Genomic DNA, 26,212 nt, shown 5'->3' with positions numbered 1-26,212 from the left:
AAATTTATTCGAGGATTTTATGGTAAATGTGGCAAATTACAACTGCTTATTTTCCTGTATCAAAACTGCCATTAAGTTGATAGAATTGAGTTGAGTCAGATTCATATAAATTGTTACTGCTTTATTAGGAATGATATACACACTTTATTTTAATGATTGATTCCAGTTTTGAATCTGAGCACATTATTTTAACATATTTGCCGCCTGTGTTTCAGCAATCAAATTACCTCTGCCTTAAAAGCACTGACATACCCTGCCTCAATTGCTCTTTGAGGAAAAGAGTTCCAAAGACACTTTGCTTTATTTTCAAATAGCAAATTGGTTTTTGATTCTTCACAAGAAGAAAAATCACTACATCCATGTTGTTAATACCTCACGGGATCTTGTATTTTTCAGTCAAATTGCCTTTATTCTTCTAACCTCAGGCTGATAGCAGCGTTATGAAACAAACTATGCCCTCCTATTAACAATTTAGTTAACCATCTCTATAAAATCATTGTAAAAATAAAGAATTATCATGTCATGATGATTCTTTATTTTTAACAATGATTTTGTTTTTGTGCATTTGCAACCTATTTGCAACATCACTGTGCCTGAGATTTTTGTTCTCATCAGGCATTGGATGCTAGTATTGGTAATGCACAGATCTTAGCAGTGTATAACCAAGCAAGGGCTATTATCACACTTGAGCAATAATGTACTTCCAATGCATTATCACTTTTGCTTAAAAAAAGAGACCAATACTGTGCACAGTACTCCAGATGTGGTCTTAAACAAATATTTATGTTAATTATAAACTTAATATTCTGTTAATTGTCATAATTACATGCTTTGTCGCATTCTATCATTTTTAGGAATCATAGAACATCAGATAGTTCAATATAGTACAGGCCTTTTGGCCCACAATGTTGTTCCAGCCTTTTAACCTACTCCAAGATCAATCTAACCCTTCCTTCCTGCATAGACCTCCATTTATCATGTATTAGGAAATCTTACCCTCCAAAATCTCTCACCATTTATGTAATATGTATTTTCAAAAAATTCAGCCAAAATATAGAATTGCACATCTTCCCACGTTGTTCTCTCTTACACTGTCAATATCCTTTTGTAGACACTTTATGGCATTTTCACTATTTATAATTATACCATTGTTAAAACTTGTTATGGGGATAAGGCAGGAACTGGATACGGATAGTGGATGATCAGCCATGATCACAGTGAATGGCGGTGCTGGCTCGAAGGGCCAAATGGCCTACTCCTGCACCTATTGTCTATTGTTAAAAACTGTTTTTTGGTACATGATTCTGCATTAAAAAGCACAAGAGCACAACTACCATAATTGAAAATAAGAGACCATAAGATTTTAATGGTGCTTTTGCCAGATGACTTTTTAGTTAAAGGAAAAGTGCTCAAAAAAACTGAGTAGTTTATCTCTTTATGGCACATTAAAGAGTAAGTAAGGCATTTTAATAAGGAATATTTTATCAGACTTACTTTTTCTCTGCACTGCACTGCACTGAGCTGATTTTTCTTCTTCGTCCATCATCCTTTCTGGGGCATAGGCTGCCAATAGCAGCTTGTTGGAGCCCTCAGTCCTGGGCCAGTCTTCAAATTGTCCCCAGGTGTAGCCCATCTTCAAAGGCCCTTTCTCCCCCAGGAATCAGGTCTGTTAGCATTTCTGTAGCACTGGGAATTTACAGAATAAGGTTATTAGCCCATACCCAACCCTCCTCCTTTCGCAGTGAGCTTGGGACCATACATAGCAGAGTTATTGAACTCTGACAATAGAATTTAAATCTCTCACAGAGACCCATTTGTTATGATCAAATCATGATGATTCTCTATGTCTACAGTTTTGCTTTCATGCATTTGCAGCTTATTTGCAATATCTCTTTGTGTCCGAGACTTTTGTTTCCATATATTTTGGAAGCTAGTGTTGGTAATGCACAAATTTTAGCAATGTATAACCATATGAAAGATTTAATCACACTTGGGCAGTAATCTAGTCAATTGAATCATGTGACTGATTTCCATTATATTTATTGTGATAGGATGAAATTCAGGCCACTTTCTATAAAAGGTGCAGATTTATTCTGCTACCTTGTGTTAGAAACAGATCTCTTGCCTTCAGTGTTACTGTAGGAGTAGGTTAAGCACAATGAAATATGATACATAGTAACGTTTGTCTTAGTCCAACAATAGATTTAACACTTGTGACCCTCAGCAAATTATTCTAAATGTGACTGTCATTTTAGGATTGATGCTGTCAAATTAGAATAGTTCAACATTGTTGGCTTATGCTTACTGAGAGGTAAATTGAGACTATGCACAGTCAACAAGAATTACATTATTAGGGACTGATTTGAATTTGTCCTGGAGGTGAAATGAAAACAGAAAATACTGAAAATATTTAACTAGTTGGGTTCGCATCCATGTAAGCAGAGATACCATTTCGGGTTGATAATCTTTCATCGTCCTGGAGGTGAAAGCCACCTTCTATCTACTTGTATGGTTTTTCAGATTAACTTCCTACCCTATCTCACCTTGAGACATTGCTAACTTTTGGATGACTGTTCAAAACTAATATCACAAATGATTAGGACCTTTCGATATACAAACGTTTGTCTAAAAAATGTTAATTATTGCTTTGATTTTAAGTATGAATGTGCTTGAAGTCCGGTAGTATACATTAGATACATTATTAATTTCACAATTTCTCTTTTCCGTTGAGTATGTCTGTATGTTTATTTGCATTTCATATCTGTCATCAATCTTTTCTTTCATTTTTCTGCAACCATTTTGATCTTTTGACTTTTTTTCTGTTTGACATTGCAGTATGACAAGGTGGGTGAAAATCCTAGACGCTCTGATGATTTTGGAAAGCTACTATAGTTAGTATCTGCATATTTTAAACTGAAACTTGAAAGAATCTGAATGGGGGTTAGGAAGAATTTTATGACATTCTCAACTTGTGTACTAAAGTTATTTTCACAGTATCCTGATTTTGAAAAAAAATCAATTTATGTCCCATTGTTTCAGTTAAATCATTGATCCTCATTTAATGTATGTACTGCATATGTATAAAATCTTATGTTAACTTAAATCTGACATCCACTTCATATGAAGCAGAGTGGTTTCTGATGAATTTTGTGTGGTTTGGTTTTAAAACAAAATTGCTTGTAAGTTGAGGCAAGTTCATTACACACATTCAAATTCTCTAGACTGGCATTTTGTTATCCAGCAAATTCTGTGGTGCAGCATGCTTTGAATCTAAAGTTTAGAACCATACTAATTAACTAGAATCAGAATCAGATTTATTATCACTGATATATGACATGAAATTTGTTGTTTAGCATCAGCAGTACAGTACATAAAATCTACTACCACACAGTTTACCAATCTGTAGCTAATTAAACTATCTGTGCAACTTTTGTGATTTCAACCAACCAGTGATTTCAGCTGACAGTATTTACATCAATGGAAACTTTGGGTTATGGACAGTTCTGGGAACCCTTACATGACCTGAAGAGTGTCTGAACTTCAAAAGAACATTTCTCCTGCTCAGAGGGAGGTGATCAGGGACAATTTCAGTGGTCTAGATTTTCTGGTACCTGTTAGGTGTCAACAGTGCTGGGCCAGAGTGTTTCAACCTGTATCATCAGAATTTAAAAATTGTATGCTTATTGATAATGATTCTATGATTAAACTGTTCTTGGGCTTCCAGCCAGGTACAGGTATCAATTTTAACTGACATTTTGATGGCACACTTTGCCACCTTCATCAAGGATGATGCCTAGGGATGTCTAGTCTGGTGGTATATATATCCGTCATCTATTTCACTTGATTGGTTAGCCCTCATCCAATCAGTATTCCGCTGTCCCACCTTGCTTATACATGAATTCCAGTTCTTATTCAGAGTGAGACCTTTGCCTTTTTCTTTGGTTTTATTTCAATGGCTTCTTTCACCGGGTGGTCCCAAAACCCATTGGCGTAGTTTTGTGCCGTCGGAGTCAATCCTACGGCTGTTGCAAATGCAATGTTCTGCTACTGCTGATTTCTCCGAGTAACCTAAACAGATACACCTCCTGTGCTCCTTGATGTACATTTCTTCTAATGAAATGCTTTTAATTTCTTGACCTATGCATAGATGTAAAAGCAGAAATCCAAAACTTGTTGCCTGTGACATTTGCTGGCGTTTATTGAGTGTGCTGCCTCTGGATTGTCATGAAATCCAACACAAGAATGTGACATTCTGGAGAATCCAGCTGAATGGCCTGGTTGGCAGGAGCATTTCCATTCACTTTGTGGAAAAACTGAGGGAATATTATTGTATTCTTTCTGAATTGATGAGTTTATCAAATTGTTTTAAAATATTACATCTAATTGTTTAAGATTGTAATTTAAAAATAATTATTTAATTTTTAATATGATATTTTAAATCTTTAAAATATTTTGGTAGTTATTTGAGCTGTGATGGCTTGATTCCCTGTCATAGTGTTTTTCAGTATGGTTTTGCTCCAGCAAGCCCAATGATGAATTTACATTACAGAAAGCTTTGCTGCATTGCTGGGCCTTGTTGATGAGCATGGGGTGGTTCTGTACAGGTGGTAATAGATCAGTGACAAGTCTGAGTGATTATCTGGGAATGCTAGGCAGAATTCCAGGAAATGTTGTTTTAAGGTGCTGCTGAGAATATTTTGTCATTTCAGTGTCCAAAATCTGTTGCAAAAGTAATGGGATCTAAAACTGATAGGCACTGAAAACTCTGCATTTAACCTGTGCCTGGTGATTACTCTGCTGCTCACATGAGAAGACCACTATTAAAGTTCAGTGCAACTGGTTCAAGAATAGTCTTTCAGCAACTATAGATTGAATGGTTCCACTTATGCTGTCAAATTTGAAAATTTTTGTCTTGCAGTTTTAAATTCAAATAATTAATGTGTGCATTCATCTCTATTTTAATACAGTTGCCTGCTTTTCTTTACATTTTTCAACTGAAATTATTTTATTATCTGTTGGATTACTGGATGTACTAAAATTACCAGAAACATAATTGGATCTGTTAGGCCTCAGATGTGCTTCTGCTGAAATAAACAAGGTAATTTCTACTCTTCTTTCAAAGGCTGTGGAGACTCTGAAAATGTTTGAGAAAAAAGATAGCAGGGTTAAGAGCGCAGCTGCAACAAACCTCTCCTTCCTTTACTTTTTGGTATGTATTGAAAGATGAACTATTTTAGAACTATAGTGTACTCTAATTATTAAGCAAATACACTACCACATCAGATATCAGAAAGCTCATACAAAACATTTTCTCTACTGTTCATGCATTGTATGATTTATACTTCCTGCAATTCTGCATGTACTTAAGTGTGTAATGAACTAGATTGTTCTGGACTTGCCCCAGCAGTGCCAATGGGCCTTACTTCTACCTTTTCCTAGTGTAGAAGGCCAAACAACTGATAGTCTGATTCCAAGAGATGAAGCCCTATTGCAGAAGTTCTTGACAGCCAGACACTTTTAAACATAAACTAGCAAATAATTTAAAATCTTAAAGTAATGTAAAACAATTGAAATCTTTCTACTTGCATCTTTCCATAGATTTGGTGACTCCATTCAAATGCATTGGAATCTGACCTCCAGATCAATTTGTGTGAAGCCAAAATATACTGAGCCATGAATTATTCACTGCTAGTGGTTTCCTAGGTAATCATTCAATTCACTGTCAGGCAGCTCCATTTGGCCCAGTTTTTAAAAATTGACTGACCAAAGAAAGCTACTGCATGTTTTAAATTGCCTCATTTCTCCAATTAGTTCATTGAATTTAAATCATCATCTAGAATTGTATTATCTGCATAGCCACAGAAGATTCCAGATTCAATTGTTGATTATTTTTGTAAATTTAACATGTACTATTTTAACTGAACCACACATTTTTTTTGTGCGCATGCGCCGGTCGTGCATGCAGCCGGTTACAGTTGCTCCGTAGTTTCTTACTTTTAAACTTTTTAACTTAGTTATTATTGTATTTTTTTTCTCACGGTAACACGTTGAAGCTGCACCCTCTCTAACATGCTGGTGGAGAGAGTTTTACTTGTTTTTTTAGCGCTGGAATTAGTCACATTCAGACACGTCTCGTTAGCGTGGCAGCAGGATGGCCGCATTGTGTATTCCAGGGAACAATTGGTTGTGCTCATGCCCGCTGGTTTAGTGAACAGAGCAGTGGACATACCGGCTGATATCTGGAGGAAAACACACAGAGGACACAGAGGGGGATCAAAAAGGCGAGGGAAGAGGACCGGGTCGAGACAACAGAGGCTTATGGAGAAGAGAAGTTATAAGCCGTGTCTCCCCTCTCTCATCATGGGAAATGTGAGATCACTGGGGAATAAAATGGACGAACTGACTGCGCTTGTCAGGAGTCAGAGAACATTTCGGGAGAGCAGTGTCATGTGCTTCACTGAGACGTGGCTGCACGGGGACATACCCGATCAAAGCGTTTCCATAGAGGGCTTCCAGACCGTTCGAGCTGACCGGAATTGCACTGAGAGCGATAAACGTAAAGGAGGGGGGCTGGCGGTTCTGGTAAATAACAGATGGTGCAATCCTGGGCATATTACGATCAAGGAACGTGTCTGTAGCCCGGATATTGAACTTTTTGCTGTTGGACTCCGGCCATATTATTTGCCAAGGGAAATCTCGCATGCAATTGTGGTTGTTGTGTACATCCCTCCCTCTGCCAACCCAACATCGGCGTGTAACATCCTTTACACTATCATAGCCAGGTTACAAACCCAGCACCCGAGTGCCCTCATTACCATCTCGGGTGACTTCAACCAGGTTACCATGGCTAGAACACTGCCCAACTTCACGCAGTATGTGAGCTGTACAACCAGAGGGGAGAGGACTCTGGATTTGATGTACACTAACGTTAAGGATGCATACAGCTCCTCTCCCTTCCCCCCACTGGGAAGGTCAGATCACAACCTGGTGCATCAAAAACCCTGCTACGTGCCTCTGGTGAAGAGTAAACCTGCAACCTTGAGGACAGTGAGAAAATGGTCGGAGGAGGCTTATGAGGCGCTCCAGGGTTGTTTTGAGGTGACAGACTGGCAGGCACTCTGTGAGCCACATGGAGAGGATATTGATGGGCTCACAGAGTGCATCACTGATTACATCAACTTCTGTGTGGACTGCAGTGTTCTGACAAGAACTGTCCTTTGTTACTCAAATAACAAGCCATGGGTGACAAACGACATTAAGGACATCCTGAACGCTGAAAAGAGGGTGTTTAGAGATGGAAATAGGGAGGAGCTGAGAGCAATACAGAGGGACCTGAAAGCCAGGATCAGGGAGGCTAAAGACAGGTACAGGAGGAAGCTTGAGTGGAAACTCCAGCAGAACAACATGAGAGAGGTCTGGAGGGGGATGAGGACCATCACTGGGTTCCGGCAAACTAGTGACAGAGGAGCTGAAGGCAGTGTGGACAGGGCCAACGAACTTAACCTGTTCTTTAACAGATCTGACATTGTGGCCCCTGCCCATCCCAAACATGAGCCATCTGTTGTCGGCCCCCAACCAACATATTCCACGCTCCCCTCCTACCCCTCCTCACAGTCCCCCACCCTTCTCTCATGACTATACCCCTTCCCCACACGAAACCACCACGGTGGGCTTCACAGCTGAACAGGTGAGAAGACAGCTGAAACGTCTCAACCCAAGCAAGGCTGCAGGACCGGATGGTGTCAGTACCAGGGTGCTCAAAGCCTGTGCCTCTCAGCTACGTGGGGTACTTTGCCATGTATTCAACCTGAGCCTGAGACTCCGGAGGGTTCCTGTACTGTGGAAGACGTCCTGCCTCGTCCCTGTGCTGAAGACGCCGTGCCCCAGCGGCCTCAATGACTACAGACTGGTGGCATTGACCTCCCACATCATGAAGACCCTGGAGAGACTTGTTCTGCTCCGGCCTATGGTTAGGTCACACTTAGATCCCCTCCAGTTCGCCTACCAGCCCCGACTAGGAGTTGAGGATGCCATCGTCTACCTGCTGAACCTTGTCTACGCCTACCTGGACAAGCCAGGGAGCACTGTTTTTTGACTTCTCCAGTGCGTTCAACACCATCTGTCCTGCTCTGCTGGGGGAGAAGCTGACAGCGATGCAGGTGAATGCTTCCCTGGTATCATGGATTCTTGATCACCTGACTGGCAGACCACAGTATGTGTGCTTGCAACACTGTGTGTCCGACAGAGTGATCAGCAGCACTGGGACTCCACAGGGGACTGTCTTGTCTCCCTTTCTCTTCACCATTTACACCTCGGACTTCAACTACTGCACAGAGTCTTGTCATCTTCAGAAGTTTTCGGATGACTCTGCCATAGTTGGATGCATCAGCAAGGGAGATGAGGCTGAGTACAGGGCTATGGTAGGAAACTTTTTCACATGGTGTGAGCAGAATTATCTGCAGCTTAATGTGAAAAAGACTAAGGAGCTGGTGGTAGACCTGAGGAGAGCTAAGGTACCGGTGACCCTTGTTTCCATCCAGGGGGTCAGTGTGGACATGGTGGAGGATTACAAATACCTGGGGATACAAATTGACAATAAACTGGACTGGTCAAAGAACACTGAGGCTGTCTACAAGAAGGGTCAGAGCCGTCTCTATTTCCTGAGGAGACTGAGGTCCTTTAACATCTGCCGCACGATGCTGAGGATGTTCTACGAGTCTGTGGTGGCCAGTGCTATCATGTTTGCTGTTGTGTGCTGGGGCAGCAGGCTGAGGGTAGCAGACACCAACAGAATGAACAAACTCATCCGTAAGGCCAGTGATGTTGTGGGGATGGGACTGGACTCTCACGGTGGTGTCAGAAAAGAGGATGCTGTCCAAGTTGCATGCCATCTTGGTCAATGTTTCCCATCCACTACATAATGTACTGGGTGGGCACAGGAGTACATTCAGCCAGAGACTCATTCCACCGAGATGCAGCACAGAGCGTCATAGGAAGTCATTCCTGCCTGTGGCCATCAAACTTTACAACTCTTCCCTTGGAGGGTCAGAAACCCTGAGCCAATAGGCTGGTTCTGGACTTATTTCATAATTTCCTGGCATAACTTACATATTACTATTTAACTATTTATGGTTTTATTACTTTTTCCTTATTTATGGTGCAACTGTAACGAAAACCAATTTCCCCCAGGATCAATAAAGTATGACTATGACATTGTAAACTGAAGAAGCAGATAATATGTCCATTATTTTTGTATTTCCTGTTTTTGCATTTTCATTGTTGTCATTTCCATCATCACTAGACAAAGTAACTAACTACCTCTGTCTTGATTATTTCTATGGTCACATTCAATGCCTTTTGAAAATCACCTAATGCAGGAGGTAAACCTTTGCAGTTACTGGAGTCTCATGTAAGTCTAGTTGAGCTGTTGGGAAGAGGTCAGAAAAGGATACTGACTTTAAATGACTGCAGAGACTTAACCTTAAACATTTTCTTGAAAATCTAAAATTAAAGCTATCGATTGTTTTTTTTTCACTTGTTTATTTTTGTTAATTTAATGCAAAATATTACTTTTTTTTAACTAATGTCCTGTTTATCATTTATAAAGGAATTGGATAAATTATACAATAAGTTGCTTGTGTAAAATAAAGTTCAATTTCATTGGATTTGTGTAGGAAAATGATTTTGGGCTAGCAGACCGTTATGCAGACCTTGCTATGGTTGCTGATCGATATAACCCAGCAGCACTAACTAATAAAGGAAACTGTGTTTTTGCACGTGGTGACTTTGAGAAAGCAGCAGAATTTTATAAGGAAGCCCTGCGGAATGATTCATCTTTTACTGAGGCACTCTATAACTTGGGTGAGCTACAATTTAATTTCACTTGTAGAGAATGGGAAACCTTAAAGCTTCTAAGAGATATTTAAGATTTAATGCAACGCACACAAAATGCTGGAGGAACTCAGCAGGTCAGGCAGCATTTAGTATCAACCATCTTTCTATGTCAATAATGCAAGATCTTCATTGTACTCAGTATTATACTTTTGGAATTTGTATGTGATTTCATGCATTTAATACTTTTGTTTCTGCTAAGCACATCAACTCAGTTCATTCAGATCTGTTTATATCTTGCTGAACCCACTCTTGTCATTTGGAGTAAACTTTAAATTATGAAAACAAATTTGATAAAATTAAAATACATTCTTCCCAACAAAAAAAGAACATATAGAGCAATTGATTTCATGTTACATTTTTTCATGTAGCGTCTCTATTACTCGTTACGAAAAATCTTCTGAAACTACTGGTTTATATTTATAAATTGCAGCTGCTCAGTAAAATATTACCCATTGGTTTAATATCAACAGCCTAAGTGGCTTCTGGACTCATTAGGTGGAATTTGGCATATTATTTGATCTTGTACATTTTTTCTTGTACAGATATCAGTCCTTAACTGCTTTGTAATTTATTTAATTTTAGACTGAATGGAATATTCTCTATTCTATCCTTGTGCAACTTCTGTATTCATGAAGCCCATAAAGTATTTAATGGAATTAAATGTTTTTTCTGATGAATACCCTTTAAATCTTAGTTCTGTACTGCATTAGAGCTAAGCATATCATAGAGTAATAAAATAATACAGCATGTTATCGATTTCTTGCATGACATGTTTTATTAGTCTACTTATCCAAGATCCATTAACCAAACTTGCCAAATCTACAAGCTGATTGAAATCTTCACTTGCAAATGTGAATAAGTATCGGTCTGTCATTAATATTGAGATTCATTTACCTTGCATTTAATATTTTATTTGTCAATTAGAAATAAATAATGTAGATATGATAAAAATCCTAGTTCAAAAATATGCATTAACAGTCTGGTTATATAGCACATTGAGTAAAAATGTTAATTGAATCAGTTTCTTACTCCCAAACCAAAGATTCTGATGTACCATTCATAGTATACAAATGGACAAAGAGAACATTGGTACAACAGTGTATTGAGATAGAGAATATTAATGTAATACAAATCTATCTGGTAAATGGGAGGCTAATATTTATTTGGTTGTAGTATTAACATCAAAGAAATGCAGCTATGTCATTCATTGATAAATGCTGATAATAATGTCTGTAATATTAAAATGTATTTTGTCCCTCATTTTCAGCAGCTGGTCCAGCTCCTCTGTCATAGCTCACTATGCCCAAAAAGGGTGAGGAAGTGACCACATGCTTTTTGAATTATTCTCAGGCACCTAGTGGATAATCTTTTGGAGACCAGTAGATAGTCCATGCATTACAGTAGTCCTCTCTGCAAGATCATATCTTCTGCACTCTTTGAAAATAATATTGTTGAATTAGGATGATTATGGCTTGAGACATTATGGGATTAAATTCCTTCTAACAATAGGAACAGGTTGAGAGTGCCTTTATCATGCTTTTCAGAAAGCTCAGTGTATTTTAGTTCTCTCAGTATTCCATGGTTGCATGGAATTTGCTATTTCCCCATGTTTTATATTCACCTCCTTTTTAATTTCAGGTCTTACGTACAGGAATTTGAACAGACTAGATGAAGCTTTGGATTGTTTCTTGAAGCTCCATGCAATCATGAGAAATAATGCTCAAGTTATGTATCAGATTGCAAATTTGTATCCTTTCCAAGCTTTGAGTTTGTAGAGGCTTCCTTTAAAAAATTGCAAAGTGGAAGCTGTATTGATAGGTTGTAGTTTGGGAGCCTTATAGTTTAAAAGTAATTTAATATTGCTTTACTGTGACATGTAAGAGTTTTTACTTTTCACAATCTCAGAAAGTGTGGTCACTGTTGTAGAAAATTATAATAGCCAAAATACAACATCAAGATCTCACAAACTTCCCTGAAATACTGACTAGATAGATAACCTGTTAGCAAAACAGCAAACTGTGGTTTTGATAGTTTCACCTTTTATCTCAGAAACATACTTTGCTTTTTTTCTGTCCTCCAATGGAAAACCCATGTTCTAAAGAGGTTATTCAAAGAAATGAGATAGAGATGGAAAGATTTAGGGAGTCTACTCCAGTATGGGGTCATGTGACTGAGAGCATAGAAAATGGAGCAGGTGATGGAAAATATAGCAAGGAATGGTATAAAGCATTTCTCTTGTACCTGTATCATCTGCAGAAGAGTAGTGTGGTGCTGAACAATTAATAAATTAAGTGAGAGATTTGGAGTAAAGCATTTAAGAGAGAAGAAATTTTGGGTAGTAAGCCTTAACTAATGCTTTCACTTTTTCTGCAAAAGTAGGCACCAGCAACAAAGAATGATGTTAGCATTTTTCCCCTTGTATTGTTTTCATAATTATTTTCCCAATTTCTTAAAAACAAGATTGAACTTGAAGCATTAGCTATTTTTACTTTTCTCATATTGTGACTAACTTCCTGCATGTTTTCAGTATTTTTAGAATTATGATGGTTGAACATTTTTGTATGTTACGTATTGAATGATTGCTTGATTTGAGGTACTCTTCAGTTTTTAATCTCCTGTCGCTTATGTAGATTTTGCATTTCATTATTATTTTCTCAGATTGTTATCCATGAATGTAACAGTCTACTGTAATTTAACTCTGCAATGTACGGTATTAACTTTTACAGGACACACTTCTATGTGTGATAGACATTACTTGGAAAGATAATGATCTTTAACTAATATTTCTTGAGATATGAAACATTGGAGGATATACCTCAAGCCATTGAATGGCTCATGCAGTTGATTAGTGTTGCCCCCACAGATTCGCAGGCACTTGCTAAGTTAGGGGACCTGTATGACAGTGAGGGAGATAAATCTCAAGCCTTCCAGTATTATTATGAGGTAATAATTCTGGTATTATTATGGGGTATTACTTAACAGTAATAGAAATAAATACAGGCATTAGTGGTCTGGGTGGCAGTTTATAATTATCAAAGCAGTAATCAGTGAATGAACAAGTTCAAAGTGCAGGGCTCAATTTTATGTACGTATCTTTAATATCATAGTTTTCCTACAGAAAATGGTGAATTTGTTTTAAAAATTTTCATGTGTCATAATCAATATCAGTATTCTGTTCTTCTGACCTTATTCCATTTAATTGCCAAAAAAACTTGTGATTTCCACATTTCCTTGGAAATTCCCAAGGTTGCAGTCAGTGGTTAGCCACTGTTTTCCCAGCTGCCTAAAATGCTGGAGACTATATAGAGTTAGACAAGGGGGCCCAAATTTCAGTAATTTTACATCGCATTTGGTGAGGAGTCTGCTTGGACAAAAGTAGGTTGGGTTGATCTGGTAAATACCCTGTCATTCCTTTGGAGGGAAGTGGCTGGAAGAAACTTGGGAAAATATTACCTTTTTTTTTAAACTGCTTCTTTAATTAAGTGTTCAGTATTTTTAATTTTTAGAATTCTAATATGTTAAAACTTTTAATGTTTTAAATAACTTACTGTCACATATTCATTAAATATCTCTGTGACAGGTGTTAGGTCTGGAAGAATAGCTTAACCTGTATTTTTTTTACATTTGTGGTTCCTACTGGAATGCTGATTTTTTTGTGCCCTTTGAAGGCTCAGCCTTAATGAAGTCACATTTAAGATAAGGATGAAAATCAGGATACTAGTGAACCAGAAGGATTTAAAACAATTTTTTAGTTTTGTGCTTATCAGTACCAAGATGAAATTTTGTTTTTAATGTATGTTACGTAAATGGCAACAATGAATATCAATCGAGACAGGTTATATAAAAACAACCAAACATTTACTAAACACGGATAAACGATAAAAAAAACAAACGAAAACTTTAACCGGAAGTTAACCGATATGCAGCCATTCAACATTTGGCACTGGTTCTTAAAGCGTTAAATGCGAAAACAGTTCTTAAAGCGATAAAGTCAGATATAGTTCTTAAAGCGATAAATTCGAAAGTCCAACAGATCTATACGTTCAGTTGGGGAGAGACTTCTCTGGAGAAGGATTTCTTCACAGATGCAACTTTCCTGCTGGTTCTGTCACAGAATCCACGTGGAGGTAAATAAACAGCTTAAAACAACTGACCTCAAATTTTTTTAGAGAGAGAGAGCAAACCGTTGCATGAACTTCTTGCTCTTTTTGGCAAGAGTTATCCTCGATGCAGGTTGCTACTCCGCCAATGAAGACTCAATAAGGTCGATCCTTTTTTAAACTGCTAAACGATGCCAACTCCTCTTGATCCCTGGACCCTGCACTAAGATAAATTCTTCACTCTCCCTTCTACTGTTGGAATTGAGTAAATCAACACATCTAGCCAAAAATTTCCAGTCCAATAATATGGTATCTTGCAATAGAATGCAAAACCGTTTAAAAAATGAAACTGTGTCACAAAAACAAACACGCAACAGAAACAGAGATACAGCACGTTCTACCTGGAAATCTACAAACTAAAAAATTACTGTGTCATCTGGGTCGATCCTTATATAGTCATGGTGCACATGTCATCAGTGACCTCACATCGGCGGGAAAATCACATCTAGTGACCTCGAAAAGACCATTACATCATTCTCGCAAAAAAAAAACAGATCTCCTTGAGCATGTAACATGTATCAAATTACTTCAGGTTCCTGAAGGTGGGATTTAAATCTGTGTCCTTCAATGATATAGAAATCTAGTTGCTCTCCTAATAATTTGTGACAGCATTTACATTTGGAAAGCCCCGATATTGCACTGGGCTGGGTGGGGTAATTCTAGTGAACTTAACCCTCAGAAGGTTTAGTGAGTGCGTGACCAATGAACTTGGTTAGTTTGTCTGTCAGCAAGACTTGGGGTATTTTTGGGTTGTATTCTACTTGTAATCCTCTTGGACATTTGCAATAGATATCAGCAATATACCATTTCCAGGGATCTCACCCTACTTGAGCTGTCCAGAAGATAGAGAATTGATCTCTGGTTTTTGCCTAATTGTGATACATTTTGTTGCTTAAGGACTTATTGAACATACCTACAGGAAATTATGGTCAAATTCATAATATTCTGAATAATATACTATGTCTATATAGTAGAGAGAAGGGCAGGACCTCCAGGGTAACAATCTCAGGATTGCTACCTGTGCTACGTGCGAGTGAGGCGAGGAACAGAAGGATTACACAGATCAATACGTGGCTGAGAGGATGGTGCAGGAGGGAGGACTTCAAGTTTTTAGATAATTGGGCTTTGTTCCAGGGAAGGTGGGATCTGTTCCGATGGGACAGTTTATACCTGAACTGGAAGGGGTACTAACATTCTTGCAGGAAAATTTGCTAGTGCTGCTTGGGGGGGTTTAAACTAAATTTGCAGGGGGCAGGGATCCAGAATGTGAGAGAGGATAGCGAGATGAAGTATAAAGGACAGGTGGGGACTACACGGTTCCGGAATATTAAGTGTGAAGTAGAGAAAGGTGAGGCGTAACGAGTGATAAGGAGGATACATGTGCAGGGGGATGGTCTGACGGAGCATGGAGTTAAATGTACAGAAAGAGTAAATTTAAGAAGGACAACAAAATTCAAGGGGCGTATAGCCTGGTGAGAGTTGGGGGAGCTGGGTTATGCACAATAGGCAGCGATTTAAAGAGAGAGAGGAGAAATGGGTTAAAAATTCTATATCTGAATGCACGAAATCTCAGAAATAAGGCGGATGAGCTTGAAGCTCAGGTGCGAATGGGTAACTATGATGTTGTTGGGATAACGGAGACATGGCTGCAGGGGGATCAGACCTGGGAATTAAATGTACAAGGGTATACGTGCTATCGAAGGGACAGAAAGGTGGGCAGGGGGGTGGGGTGGCCCTGTTAGTGAGGAATGAGATTCAATCCCTTGCAAGGGGGGACATAGAATCAGGAGAAGTAGAGTCAGTGTGGACAGAACTGAGGAATGGTAAGGGCAAAAAGACCCTAATAGGTGTTATCTATAGGCCCCCAAACAGTAGCATGGATATTGGGTGCAAGTTGAATAGGGAGTTAACAATGGCATGTGGCAAAGGAAATGTCGCAGTAGTTATGGGGTGAACTGCAGGTGAACTGGGAAAATCAGGTTGGTACTGGACCCCAGGATAGGGAGTTTGTAGAGTGCCTACGGGGTGCATTTTTGGAGCAGCTTGTACGAGAGCCGACCAGGGATAAGGCTATTCTGGATTTAGTGTTGTGCAATGAACAGGATTTGATAAGTGATCTTGAAGTAAAGGAGCCATTAGGAGGTAGTGACCATAATATGATAAGTTTTTATCTGCAAGTTGAGAGGGATAAGGGCAGATCAGAAGTGTCAGTATTGCAGTTGAACAAAGGAGACGATGGAGCCATGAGGGAGGATCTGGCCAAAGTTGACTGGTCGGATATCCTAGCAGAAAAGACAGTGGAACAGCAATGGCAGGTATTCTTGGGAATAATGCACAAGGTGCAAAATCAGTTCATCCCCCGGGGAAGGAAGGATTCAAAGGGGGGAAAGTGGCCACAGTGGTTGACAAAGGAAGTCAGAGATAGCATAGCATTAAAAAAGAAGTATAACAGAGCTAAGGTGAGTGGGAAGATGGATAATTGGGAAATTTTTAAGGAGCAACAGAACTTAACTAAAAAGGCAATACGGGGAGAAAAAATGAGGTATGAACGCATGCTAGCTAGGAATATAAAGGAGGATAGCAAAAGTTTTTTTAGTATGTGAAGAGAAGGAAGATAGTTAAGAACAATGTTGGGCCCTTGAAGAATGAATTGGGAGAAATTGTTATGGGAAACAGAGAAATGGCAGACAAATTTAATAAGTACTTTGGATCTGTCTTCACTAGGGAAGACACAAGCAATCTCCCAGATGTATGGATGGACCAAGGACATAGGGTAACAGAGGAACAGAAACAGATTGACATTAGGAAGGAAACGGTGATGAGTAGACTGATGGGACTGAAGGCTAACAAATCCCCAGGTCCAGATGGTCTGCATCCTAGGGTACTAAAGGAGGTGGCTCTGGAAGTTGCGGATGCATTGATGATCATTTTCCAATGTTCCTTAGATTCAGGATCAGTTCCTGAGGATTGGCGAATGGCTAACGTTATCCCACTTTTTAAGAAAGGAGGGAGGGAGAAAACAGAGAACTATCGCCCTGTTAGCCTAACATCAGTAGTGGGGAAGATGCTAGAGTCCATTATTAAAGATGAAATAGCGGCATATCTTGATAGCAGTAATAGGATTGGGCCGAGCCAGCATGGATTTACCAAGGGCAAATCATGCTTGACTAATCTATTGGAGTTTTTTGAGGATGTAACCAGGAAGATAGATGCGGGAGATCCAGTGGATGTGGTGTACCTTGACTCTCAGAAGGCATTTGATAAGGTACCACATAGGAGATTGGTGGGTAAAGTCAGAGCTCATGGCATTGGGGGGAGGATATTGACATGGATAGAAAACTGGTTGGCAGATAGAAAGCAAAGGGTAGCAGTGAATGGGTGTTTCTCGGAATGGCAGGTGGTGACTAGTGGGGTGCCACAGGGCTCGGTATTGGGACCACAGCGGTTTACGATTTATGTCAATGATTTAGAGGAAGGCATTGTGAATAACATCAGCAAGTTTGCTGATGATACTAAGCTGGGTGGCAGTGTGACATGTGATGAGGATGTTAGGAGAATTCAAGGTGACTTGGATAGGCTGGGTAAGTGGGCAGAAACTTGGCAGATGGCGTTTAATGTGAATAAGTATGAGGTTATTCACTTTGGGAGCAAGAACAGGAAGGCAGATTATTATCTGAACGGTGTGGAGTTAGGTAAGGGAGAAATACAAAGAGATCTCGGAGTACTTGTTCATCAGTCTCTGAGGGTGAATGAGCAAGTGCAGCAGGCAGTGAAGAAGGCTAATGGAATGTTGGCCTTTATTACAAAGGGAATTGAGTACAAGAGCAAGGAAATCCTTTTGCATTTGTACAGGGCCCTGGTGAGACCACACCTGGAGTATTGTGTGCAGTTTTGGTCTCCAGGGTTAAGGAAGGATATCCTGGCTGTGGAGGAGGTGCAGCGTAGGTTCACTAGGTTAATTCCTGGGATGTCCGGACTGTCTTACGCAGAGAGGTTAGAGAGACTGGGCTTGTACACGCTGGAATTAAGGAGATTGAGGGGGGATCTGATTGAGACATATAAGATTATTAAGGGATTGGACAAGATAGAGGCAGGAAATATGTTCCAGATGCTGGGAGAGTCCAGTCAGAGGGCATGGTTTAAGAATAAGGGGTAGGTCATTCAGGACAGAGTTGAGGAGGAACTACTTCTAGAGAGTCGTGGAGGTGTGGAACGCGCTGCCTCAGAAGGCAGTGGAGGCCAATTCTCTGGATGCTTTAAAGAAGGAGCTAGATAGGTATCTTACGGATAGGGGAATCAAGGGTTATGGGGACAAGGTAGGAACTGCGTATTGATAGTAGATGATCAGCCATGATCTCAGAATGGCAGTGTAGGTTCGAAGGGCCAAATGGTCTACTTCTGCACCTATTGCCTATTGTCTAGAAGTTAATCTCATTCCTTGGAAGAACTCTATATTCTCTTTTTTAAAACACACATAAATTAAAATCAAGGGTGTTTAGTAAATACCTTTTCAGGGAAAAATGCTCACGTAAAATACACTTAGTAAATAAAAAGTAAAATTTTCCATGTATAATCTGTATACATAAAGTTTGAATTTTTATCCTTGAGGGAATTAAGTGTAAGTTTGATTGGAAAGCATGTTGGATATAATTAAACTAAATGCTTTTGGTGTTTGTAATTAAGCTCTTGCTATGTTTGCTTTTGTTAGTCATTTAGATATTTCCCATCAAATATTGAGGGCATTGAATGGCTTGGGGCCTACTATATCGACACACAATTCTGCGAAAAAGCTATTCAGTACTTTGAAAGGGCAGCACTCATCCAGTAAGTAATATTTTGACTTTGTATCACTAACATATTTTTGCAAATGGAGGTGATCAATTATGTACAGTAAATAGAGCCTTTTTTCATTATCAATGACTAGATGGATCTTCATATTCATTTAAACAGGAAATCAGCACATCCAGCAATACGGAATTTCCTAGAACTAATTTAACTTTTAGTCTAGATTACGAATTAATGTCCTGGAGTGAATCTTGAATTTTCTGACATAGAAAATAGAGTATGTCTTACAGATTTAAACTGGAAAATGTTACATTAATTGCTGAAGATTTCATAACTCGGGCTAATTATCTCCCATGCGACCATCTAAGAGCTTCCAGAAATGAGTGGAAAGAAAACTTATACACTAAGTGAGCCACATAAAATTTACAGAGATCCGGAGAATAAGCAGTTTGGCTCAGTTTAACATAGATTTTCTTATCTTGAAGGCAGTGCCTAGCTAAGTTTTACAATGGCAGACTGAAATTCAGTAAGATCTTTCTCATATAAAAATGCTATATCATGAATTTTTATGAATTGCAGGTAAATCTCAATGCTATTATTGTCCTGTTTTGCAATCTCTGGTTTAAACACCCATTTAGATGTCCCGGTGTATCACTGTAGAATTACAATTTATAAGTAGCTACTTGATGATGTTGTACATGAGTTCCCACCAAGATTACAAAGGTGAGTGGTGAAGCTGAAGTGATGGAGGTTGTCTGCATGGATTTTAGAACATCACTCTTGGTAGTTTCATCCAGAAGATTATGATGCATTGGATCCACAGTAACTTAGCCATTTGGAATCAGAATTAGCTTGTTCTTAGAAGACAGAGGATAGTGGTAGATGGGTCTTATTCTGACTGGGGATCTGTGATTAGTGGTGTTCTATACGGATGCTTAGTGGAACCTCTGTTTGTGATGTATAGTAAATTTCTGTTAATTGGGCCATCGGTTAATCGGGCTGCTGTTTATTTGGAACAAGTCTTAAAGAACAGAACCTAATCAAGAAAATAGCTGGGTCTCCCTCTGTTTATTCGAGGCACTATGCTACTTAATTTGGACAGGAGATTTGCTGAATAGTTTCCAACTAGTGTCAGTTTTGTACTCTTGTGCAGCTATTAGACACTACACTGTACTTAGAGCGAGTAGTTTTTAAACAGCGACAGTTGTATGTGATTGTGTTCAAAGAGCAGTGATTTTTGTCACTGATAGCTGGTGTGAACTAAGCAGTAAGACAATTCAGAACTGTTTGCTCACTGTGGTTTCAAGCATTAAGGATTGGAGATGTCAAAAACGGCCGGAAGTGAAAATAAAATGTTTTCACTACTTCAACAAGTTATGAACTATAAATAATTTGATGGGATCAGCAAATGTCTCAAATGTTACATTGAAAATGAAGATTTGAAGAATGTAGTATTCAGAAGCATTGTATGAAAGGAGTCCTTTATCTGCATTAACTATTTGCACTGGTTTTATCCATTGACAGTCAATCAAAAGAACACAGCAGCATACACTGGATGAATTTCTCCATCAAAAACTATTAGGAGCTAATACAGTTTCATAGTATTATAGAGATATTGATAGCATTCTAATTTGTTCTTTGTTTCATTTCAATACATAATTTGTTAGTCAGTTAAATGGTAGTCTGTCCTTTTTATACCTTTTTAACTATTTTCATGATACTACAGCTAATTGGGGCAACTGCTTAATTGTGCCAAAATGTGCTGATCCTGATGTGCCCAAATTAACTGATGAAAATCTGGATGGGTGGATTAGTAAATTTGCAGATGACACAAAGATTGATAGCTTTGTGGATAGTGCAGAAGATTGCCAAAGGAAAGAGCAGGGCATAAATCAGTTGCAGATACAGGTGGAGAAGTGGCAGATGGTATTTAATCTGGGCAAGTGTGAAGTGTTTCATTTTGGTTACATCTGGATGCTGCCTGGCTCAGTGCGGTACGGTGGTGCAGTGGGTAGCACAACACTTCACAGTACCACCAACCCAGGTTCAATTCCCGCTGCTGCCTGTAGGAGTTCACGTGGGCTTCCTCCAGGTTGTCTGGTTTCCATTTGGTTGGTTAATTGGTCATTGTAAAGTCTTCCACTGTTAGGCTAGGGTTAAATTGGGGGATTGCTGGGTAGTCGGCTCAAAGGGCTGGAAAGGCCTACTCTGTGCTGTATCTCAATAAATGAATAAATCAGCAACCATGTTCTGTGGGTAGAGATTAGACAAACATCTGTTATTTTCTCTGGAGTGGTGGAAGCTGAGGGGGAGGCCTGATAAAAAAAAATATAAAATTATGATAGGAATAGAAAGACCAGACAGGTGGTATTTTTTTCACAGGTTCAAAATGTCTAATACCAGAGGGAGGGATTTAATGTGGTGGGAAGGCATCATTAAGTTAATTGGCATAAAATTGTGATCCAAAAGGCCTGATCTTGTGCTGTTTTAATTTAGGAAAATCATGTTTTTATTCTTAGAACCATCCCAGCAAAGATTGAGAAATTTAGAAATTTACAGAAATTATCAACCATCTATCTATTCCTCCCTTCTCTCTCTGGAATTCTGATTTATTTGATTAGAATTTCAGCAATTGTTCAAAATAACAGCATGGATAACCCCAAAGAAGGTGAAGAAATTGTTAATTATACGCAGTGAGCTCTCAATATCAAGTGAAGGAATTAAGCAAAGCATTTAAGCTTCTAGGAGGTGGGAAAATTAGATAGCAAGAAATATCTCTCCCCATTGTTTTTTTTTTAACCAGTTCCATTCAGTAAAATTAAAATTTATGGTTTTGGAGACCTAGAAAACAGTGCTCTTGTGTAGGAAGCCATAAACCGGGAAGATGGGGAATCCACAGTAATTGAAATAAAATAAAATATATACCAATTTTAAAACTCTGAGCAGGTAATGGTTATAATTTAAATTTTTCAAATGTGTTTAATCATAATGCCCTCTAAATATATTTTCAATACAGACCTACTCAAGTGAAATGGCGGTTAATGGTGGCTAGCTGCTACAGAAGAAGTGGTAAGATAAGGATCAGATTTTTATTCACATTGCCTATAGTTAAAACTTGTCAATTTTAAAATGTTATCAGAAAGTTGTTTGAAAAAGATGTACCAGTGATATTTTCAATGAATTTCTAGAAAAGCTTACTTTTTGAATGAACTTGAATGAACCTGAGAATTAGAGGTAGTAATGAGGGACAAAGAAATAGCGCAAGTACTTATTAAACATAGAAATATAGAAAATAGGTGCAGGAGTAGGCCATTCGGCCCTTCGAGCCTGCACCACCATTCAGTATGATCATGGCTGATCATCCAACTCAGAACCCTGTACCAGCCTTCCCTCCATACCCCCTGATCCCTTTAGCCACGAGGGCCATATCTAACTCCCTCTTAAATATAGCCAATGAACTGGCCTCAACTGTTTCCTGTGGCAGAGAATTCCACAGATTCACCACTCTCTGTGTGAAGTTTTTCCTAATCTCGGCCCTAAAAGGCTCCCCCTTTACCCTCAAAGTGTGACGCCTCATTCTGGACTTCCCCAACATTGGGAACAATCTTCCTGCATCTAGCCTGTCCAATCCCTTCAGGATTTTATACGTTTCAATAAGATCCCCCCTCAATCTTCTAAATTCCAATGAGTATAAGCCTAGTCAATCCAGTCTTTCATCATATGAAAGTCCTGCCATCCCAGGAATCAATCTGGTGAACCTTCTTTGTACTCCCTCTATGGCAAGGATATCTTTCCTCAGATTAGGGGACCAAAACTGCACACAATACTCTGGGTGTGGTCTCACTAAGGCCTTGTACAACTGCAATAGTACCTCCCTGCTCCTGTACTCGAATCCTCTTGCTATGAATGCCAGCATACCATTTGCCTTTTTCACCGCCTGCTGTACCTGCATGCCCACTTTCAATGACTGGTGTATAATGACACCCAGGTCTCGTTGCACCTCCCCTTTTCCTAATCGGTCACCATTCAGATAATAACCTGTTTTCCTGTTTTTGCCACCAAAGTGGATAACTTCACATTTATCCACACTAAATTGCATCTGCCATGAATTTTCCACTCACCTAACCTATCCAAGTCACCCTGCATCCTCTTAGCATCCTCCTCACAGCTAACACTGCCGCCCAGCTTCGTGTCATCCACAAACTTGGAGATGCTGCATTTAATTCCCTCATCTAAGTCATTAATATATATTGTAAACAACTGGGGTCCCAGCACTGAGCCTTGCGGTACCCCACTAGTCATTGCCTGCCATTCTGAAAAGGTCCCATTTATTCCCACTCTTTGCTTCCTGTCTGCCAACCAATCTATCCACATCAATACCTTACCCCCAATACCGTGTGCTTTAAGTTTGCACACTAATCTCCTGTGTGGGACCTTGTCAAAAGCCTTTTGAAAATCTAAATATATCATATCCACTAGTTCTCCCCTATCCACTCTACTAGTTACATCCTCAAAAAATTCTATGAGATTCGTCAGACATGATTTCCTTTCACAAATCCATGCTGACTTTGTCCGATGATTTCACCGCTTTCCAAATGTGCTGTTATCACATCTTTGATAACTGACTCTAGCATTTTCCCCACCACCGATGTTAGGCTAACCGGTCTATAGTTCCCCAGTTTCTCTCTCCCTCCTTTTTTAAAAAGTGGGGTTACATTAGCCATTCTCCAATCCTCAGGAGCTAGTCCAGAATCTAAAGAGTTTTGAAAAATTATCACTAATGCATCCACTATTTCTTGGGCTACTTCCTTAAGCACTCTGGGATGCAGACCATCTGACCCTGAGGATTTATCTGCCTTTAATCCCTTCAATTTACCTAACACCACTTCCCTACTAACATGTATTTCCCTCAGTTCCTCCATCTCACTGGACTCTCTGTCCCCTACTATTTCCGGAAGATTATTTATGTCCTCCTTAGTGAAGACAGAATCAAAGTAATTATTCAATTGGTCTGCCATGTCCTTGCTCCCCATAATCAATTCACCTGTTTCTCTCTGTAGGGGACCTACATTTGTCTTATTTAGTATCAGTCTTCACTGTAGAAAACATTAGTAGTATGCCAGAAATTTGAAAGTGTCGGGGGCAGAAGTGAATGTAGTTGTTATTACTAAGGATAAGGAGCTTGGGAAGTTAAAAGGTTTACAAGTAAAGAAGTCAATTGGACCAGATGGACTACACCCCATGCTTCTGAAAAAGGTAGCTTGAAGAGGTTCTGAAAGCTTTAGTAATGATCTTTCAAGAATCACTAGATTCTGGAATGGTTCCGGAGTACCGGAAAATTGCAAATGTCATTCCACTCTATAAGGCAGAAAAAAATGGAACAATAGGCCAGTTAGCCTGACTTCAGTGTATGGGAAGTTGTTGTCTATTATTAAGGATTAGCTTTCAGGGTACTTGGAGACATATGATAAAATAGGTGAAAGTCAACATAATTTACTATGGTATGATTTATTATACAATGCTAATTTGCCATGTATTGTCTTTATAGAGTTGCAATCATATCAGCAGTTTGCAATGATAGAGTATTTTTAACATGGAATATTGTCCCAAACTAATGAGAAATTTGTCAGTAAGGTACATGAGAGATATCAGGACAGATGAGTGTAATCTGACCAAAGCATGGTTTTAAAGAATCTTTAAAGGCAATAAGTAGAGTGACGTAGGGAAGGAATTCATGGTCATCCTTGGAAATTGGGAGTACATAAAATGTTGAATTTGGAAGATTGCTGAATCCTTCAATAGCTGCAGGAATGGAGAAAAGTCTAGAGACGGCAGGAGAGAAGCAAAGCTAAATAAGGATTTGAAAATGAAGTAATGCTGATTGTATTTTTTTATTATTTTTAGGAAAATATTAATTCTAACATTTGTAAAGTTGTCTGTACCTAATGTGGTAATTATATTGTGGTTAACTTTATTAATATAGGTAACTACCAAAAGGCATTGGAAACGTACAAAGATATTCACCGGAAGTTTCCAGAAAATATTGAATGTAAGTGATACAATTTTTTTAATGGTAATTAAGTTTACTTTTCACATTCATTAGTCTTTACTATGTTTGGAAAAAGTGTGAATATTTATGAGATTCTCCTGTGGTTGGTTTCTTTGTGCCAAATTTAGTAATAGACTTGTTTTTGAGCTATAACTCAAGAACATAAATGCAAAAATTGTACTTCATTATTTTCAGTTTCTGTCACTTCTAACACACTTTTGTTATTGATTTTAATATGGAACATTAAAAACACAGCACCAACAAACCTTTTGGCCCTTCAAGCTTGCTCCACCAATAAATATAGTCTTGGTTGATACTTAATATCATATTTCTGCTCCTTAACCTTTTATTGCTTTTCGTGTCCAGAAAACGCTCTTCTTCTGAAGTATTCTCCATGGCCTGCCTTTTACCATCTTCCACTGAAGATGGTTCCACATTTTACCACCCACTGAGTGAAGATGTCTGCTCTTATCAGAGTCCTAAATATCTTCCCTGTTTCCTGAGACTGTGACCTCTAGGTGTTGACCCTCTGTATCCTTTCTGCATCAAGCATGGTGAACCCATATGTTCTAAGAGATTTCCTCTCATTCATCTAAGCTGTAGTGAACACATGCTAGACAACCCTGCCAACCCAGGCATCAGACAAGTGAACATTCATTGTTTTCCTTTATCACACGTGTATCTTTTCATACGCAAGGAAACCAAACTGCAGACAAATTAACATAACATTTGTCATCTTATCTGCCTGTTGTACCTGCAGTCTCTCGGAGAAAATCTACATTTGTTGTACCTGCTTAACTGCTTGTTGCACTTGTAGTCTGCTGGAGGAAAGCAACATCTGTTGGGAGAGGGCAGAGGGAAGGAATTGTCCATGACTCGGTTCAAGACCCTGCAGCAAGACAGATAGTGGAGAGGGGGGTGGTAATGAGATGGGACCAGTAGGTGATTGCTGGATCAAGGAGGAATGAAGGATGGTGGGCAGATGTAGCAAGGGAGGGAGGGGTGGAGTTGGGATACAGAGACAGGTAGATGATAGATGGAGGCAAACCAAATAAGCAGATGGAGGTGAGGAGGGGAAGAATGTGTGGGAGGATGAAGATATAAGACAGCTAAGAGGATGAAGATTTAAGGCAGCTAAAAGGATGATAAGGTAAAACAAAAGCTATCAGTAATGGATACTGATGAGTGATAACGAGAATCATCAGGGCAGGTGGAAGAAGATGAGGGAGGAGGAGATCCTTTGGGTCGAAGTTATGCGTAGTTGGTGAATGAAACCATGAGGGTGAAGGAGGTAAAATGTATGCTATGAGGTTGGAGGTGGTAT

General features: G+C 39.1%; 1 protein-coding gene across 1 annotated transcript in view; it reads left to right on the top strand.

Annotated features, from left to right (window-relative positions):
- Positions 1 to 26,212, top strand: part of ift88 (intraflagellar transport 88 homolog) — an 82,684-nt gene that overhangs the window by 42,264 nt on the left and 14,208 nt on the right. The window contains exons 16-22 of the mRNA XM_072263068.1: positions 5,123 to 5,209; positions 9,675 to 9,861; positions 11,533 to 11,641; positions 12,687 to 12,837; positions 18,763 to 18,878; positions 21,856 to 21,908; positions 24,823 to 24,888. Coding sequence (XP_072119169.1) covers positions 5,123 to 5,209; positions 9,675 to 9,861; positions 11,533 to 11,641; positions 12,687 to 12,837; positions 18,763 to 18,878; positions 21,856 to 21,908; positions 24,823 to 24,888 — 769 coding nt within the window. The remainder of the gene's footprint in view (positions 1 to 5,122; positions 5,210 to 9,674; positions 9,862 to 11,532; positions 11,642 to 12,686; positions 12,838 to 18,762; positions 18,879 to 21,855; positions 21,909 to 24,822; positions 24,889 to 26,212) is intronic.

The sequence above is a fragment of the Mobula birostris genome, chromosome 7 (genome assembly GCF_030028105.1).
Source record: "Mobula birostris isolate sMobBir1 chromosome 7, sMobBir1.hap1, whole genome shotgun sequence".
Classification (NCBI taxonomy): domain Eukaryota; kingdom Metazoa; phylum Chordata; class Chondrichthyes; order Myliobatiformes; family Myliobatidae; genus Mobula; species Mobula birostris.
Note: the sequence above shows the minus strand (reverse complement) of the source record. Positions and strands in the feature narration are given on the sequence as shown.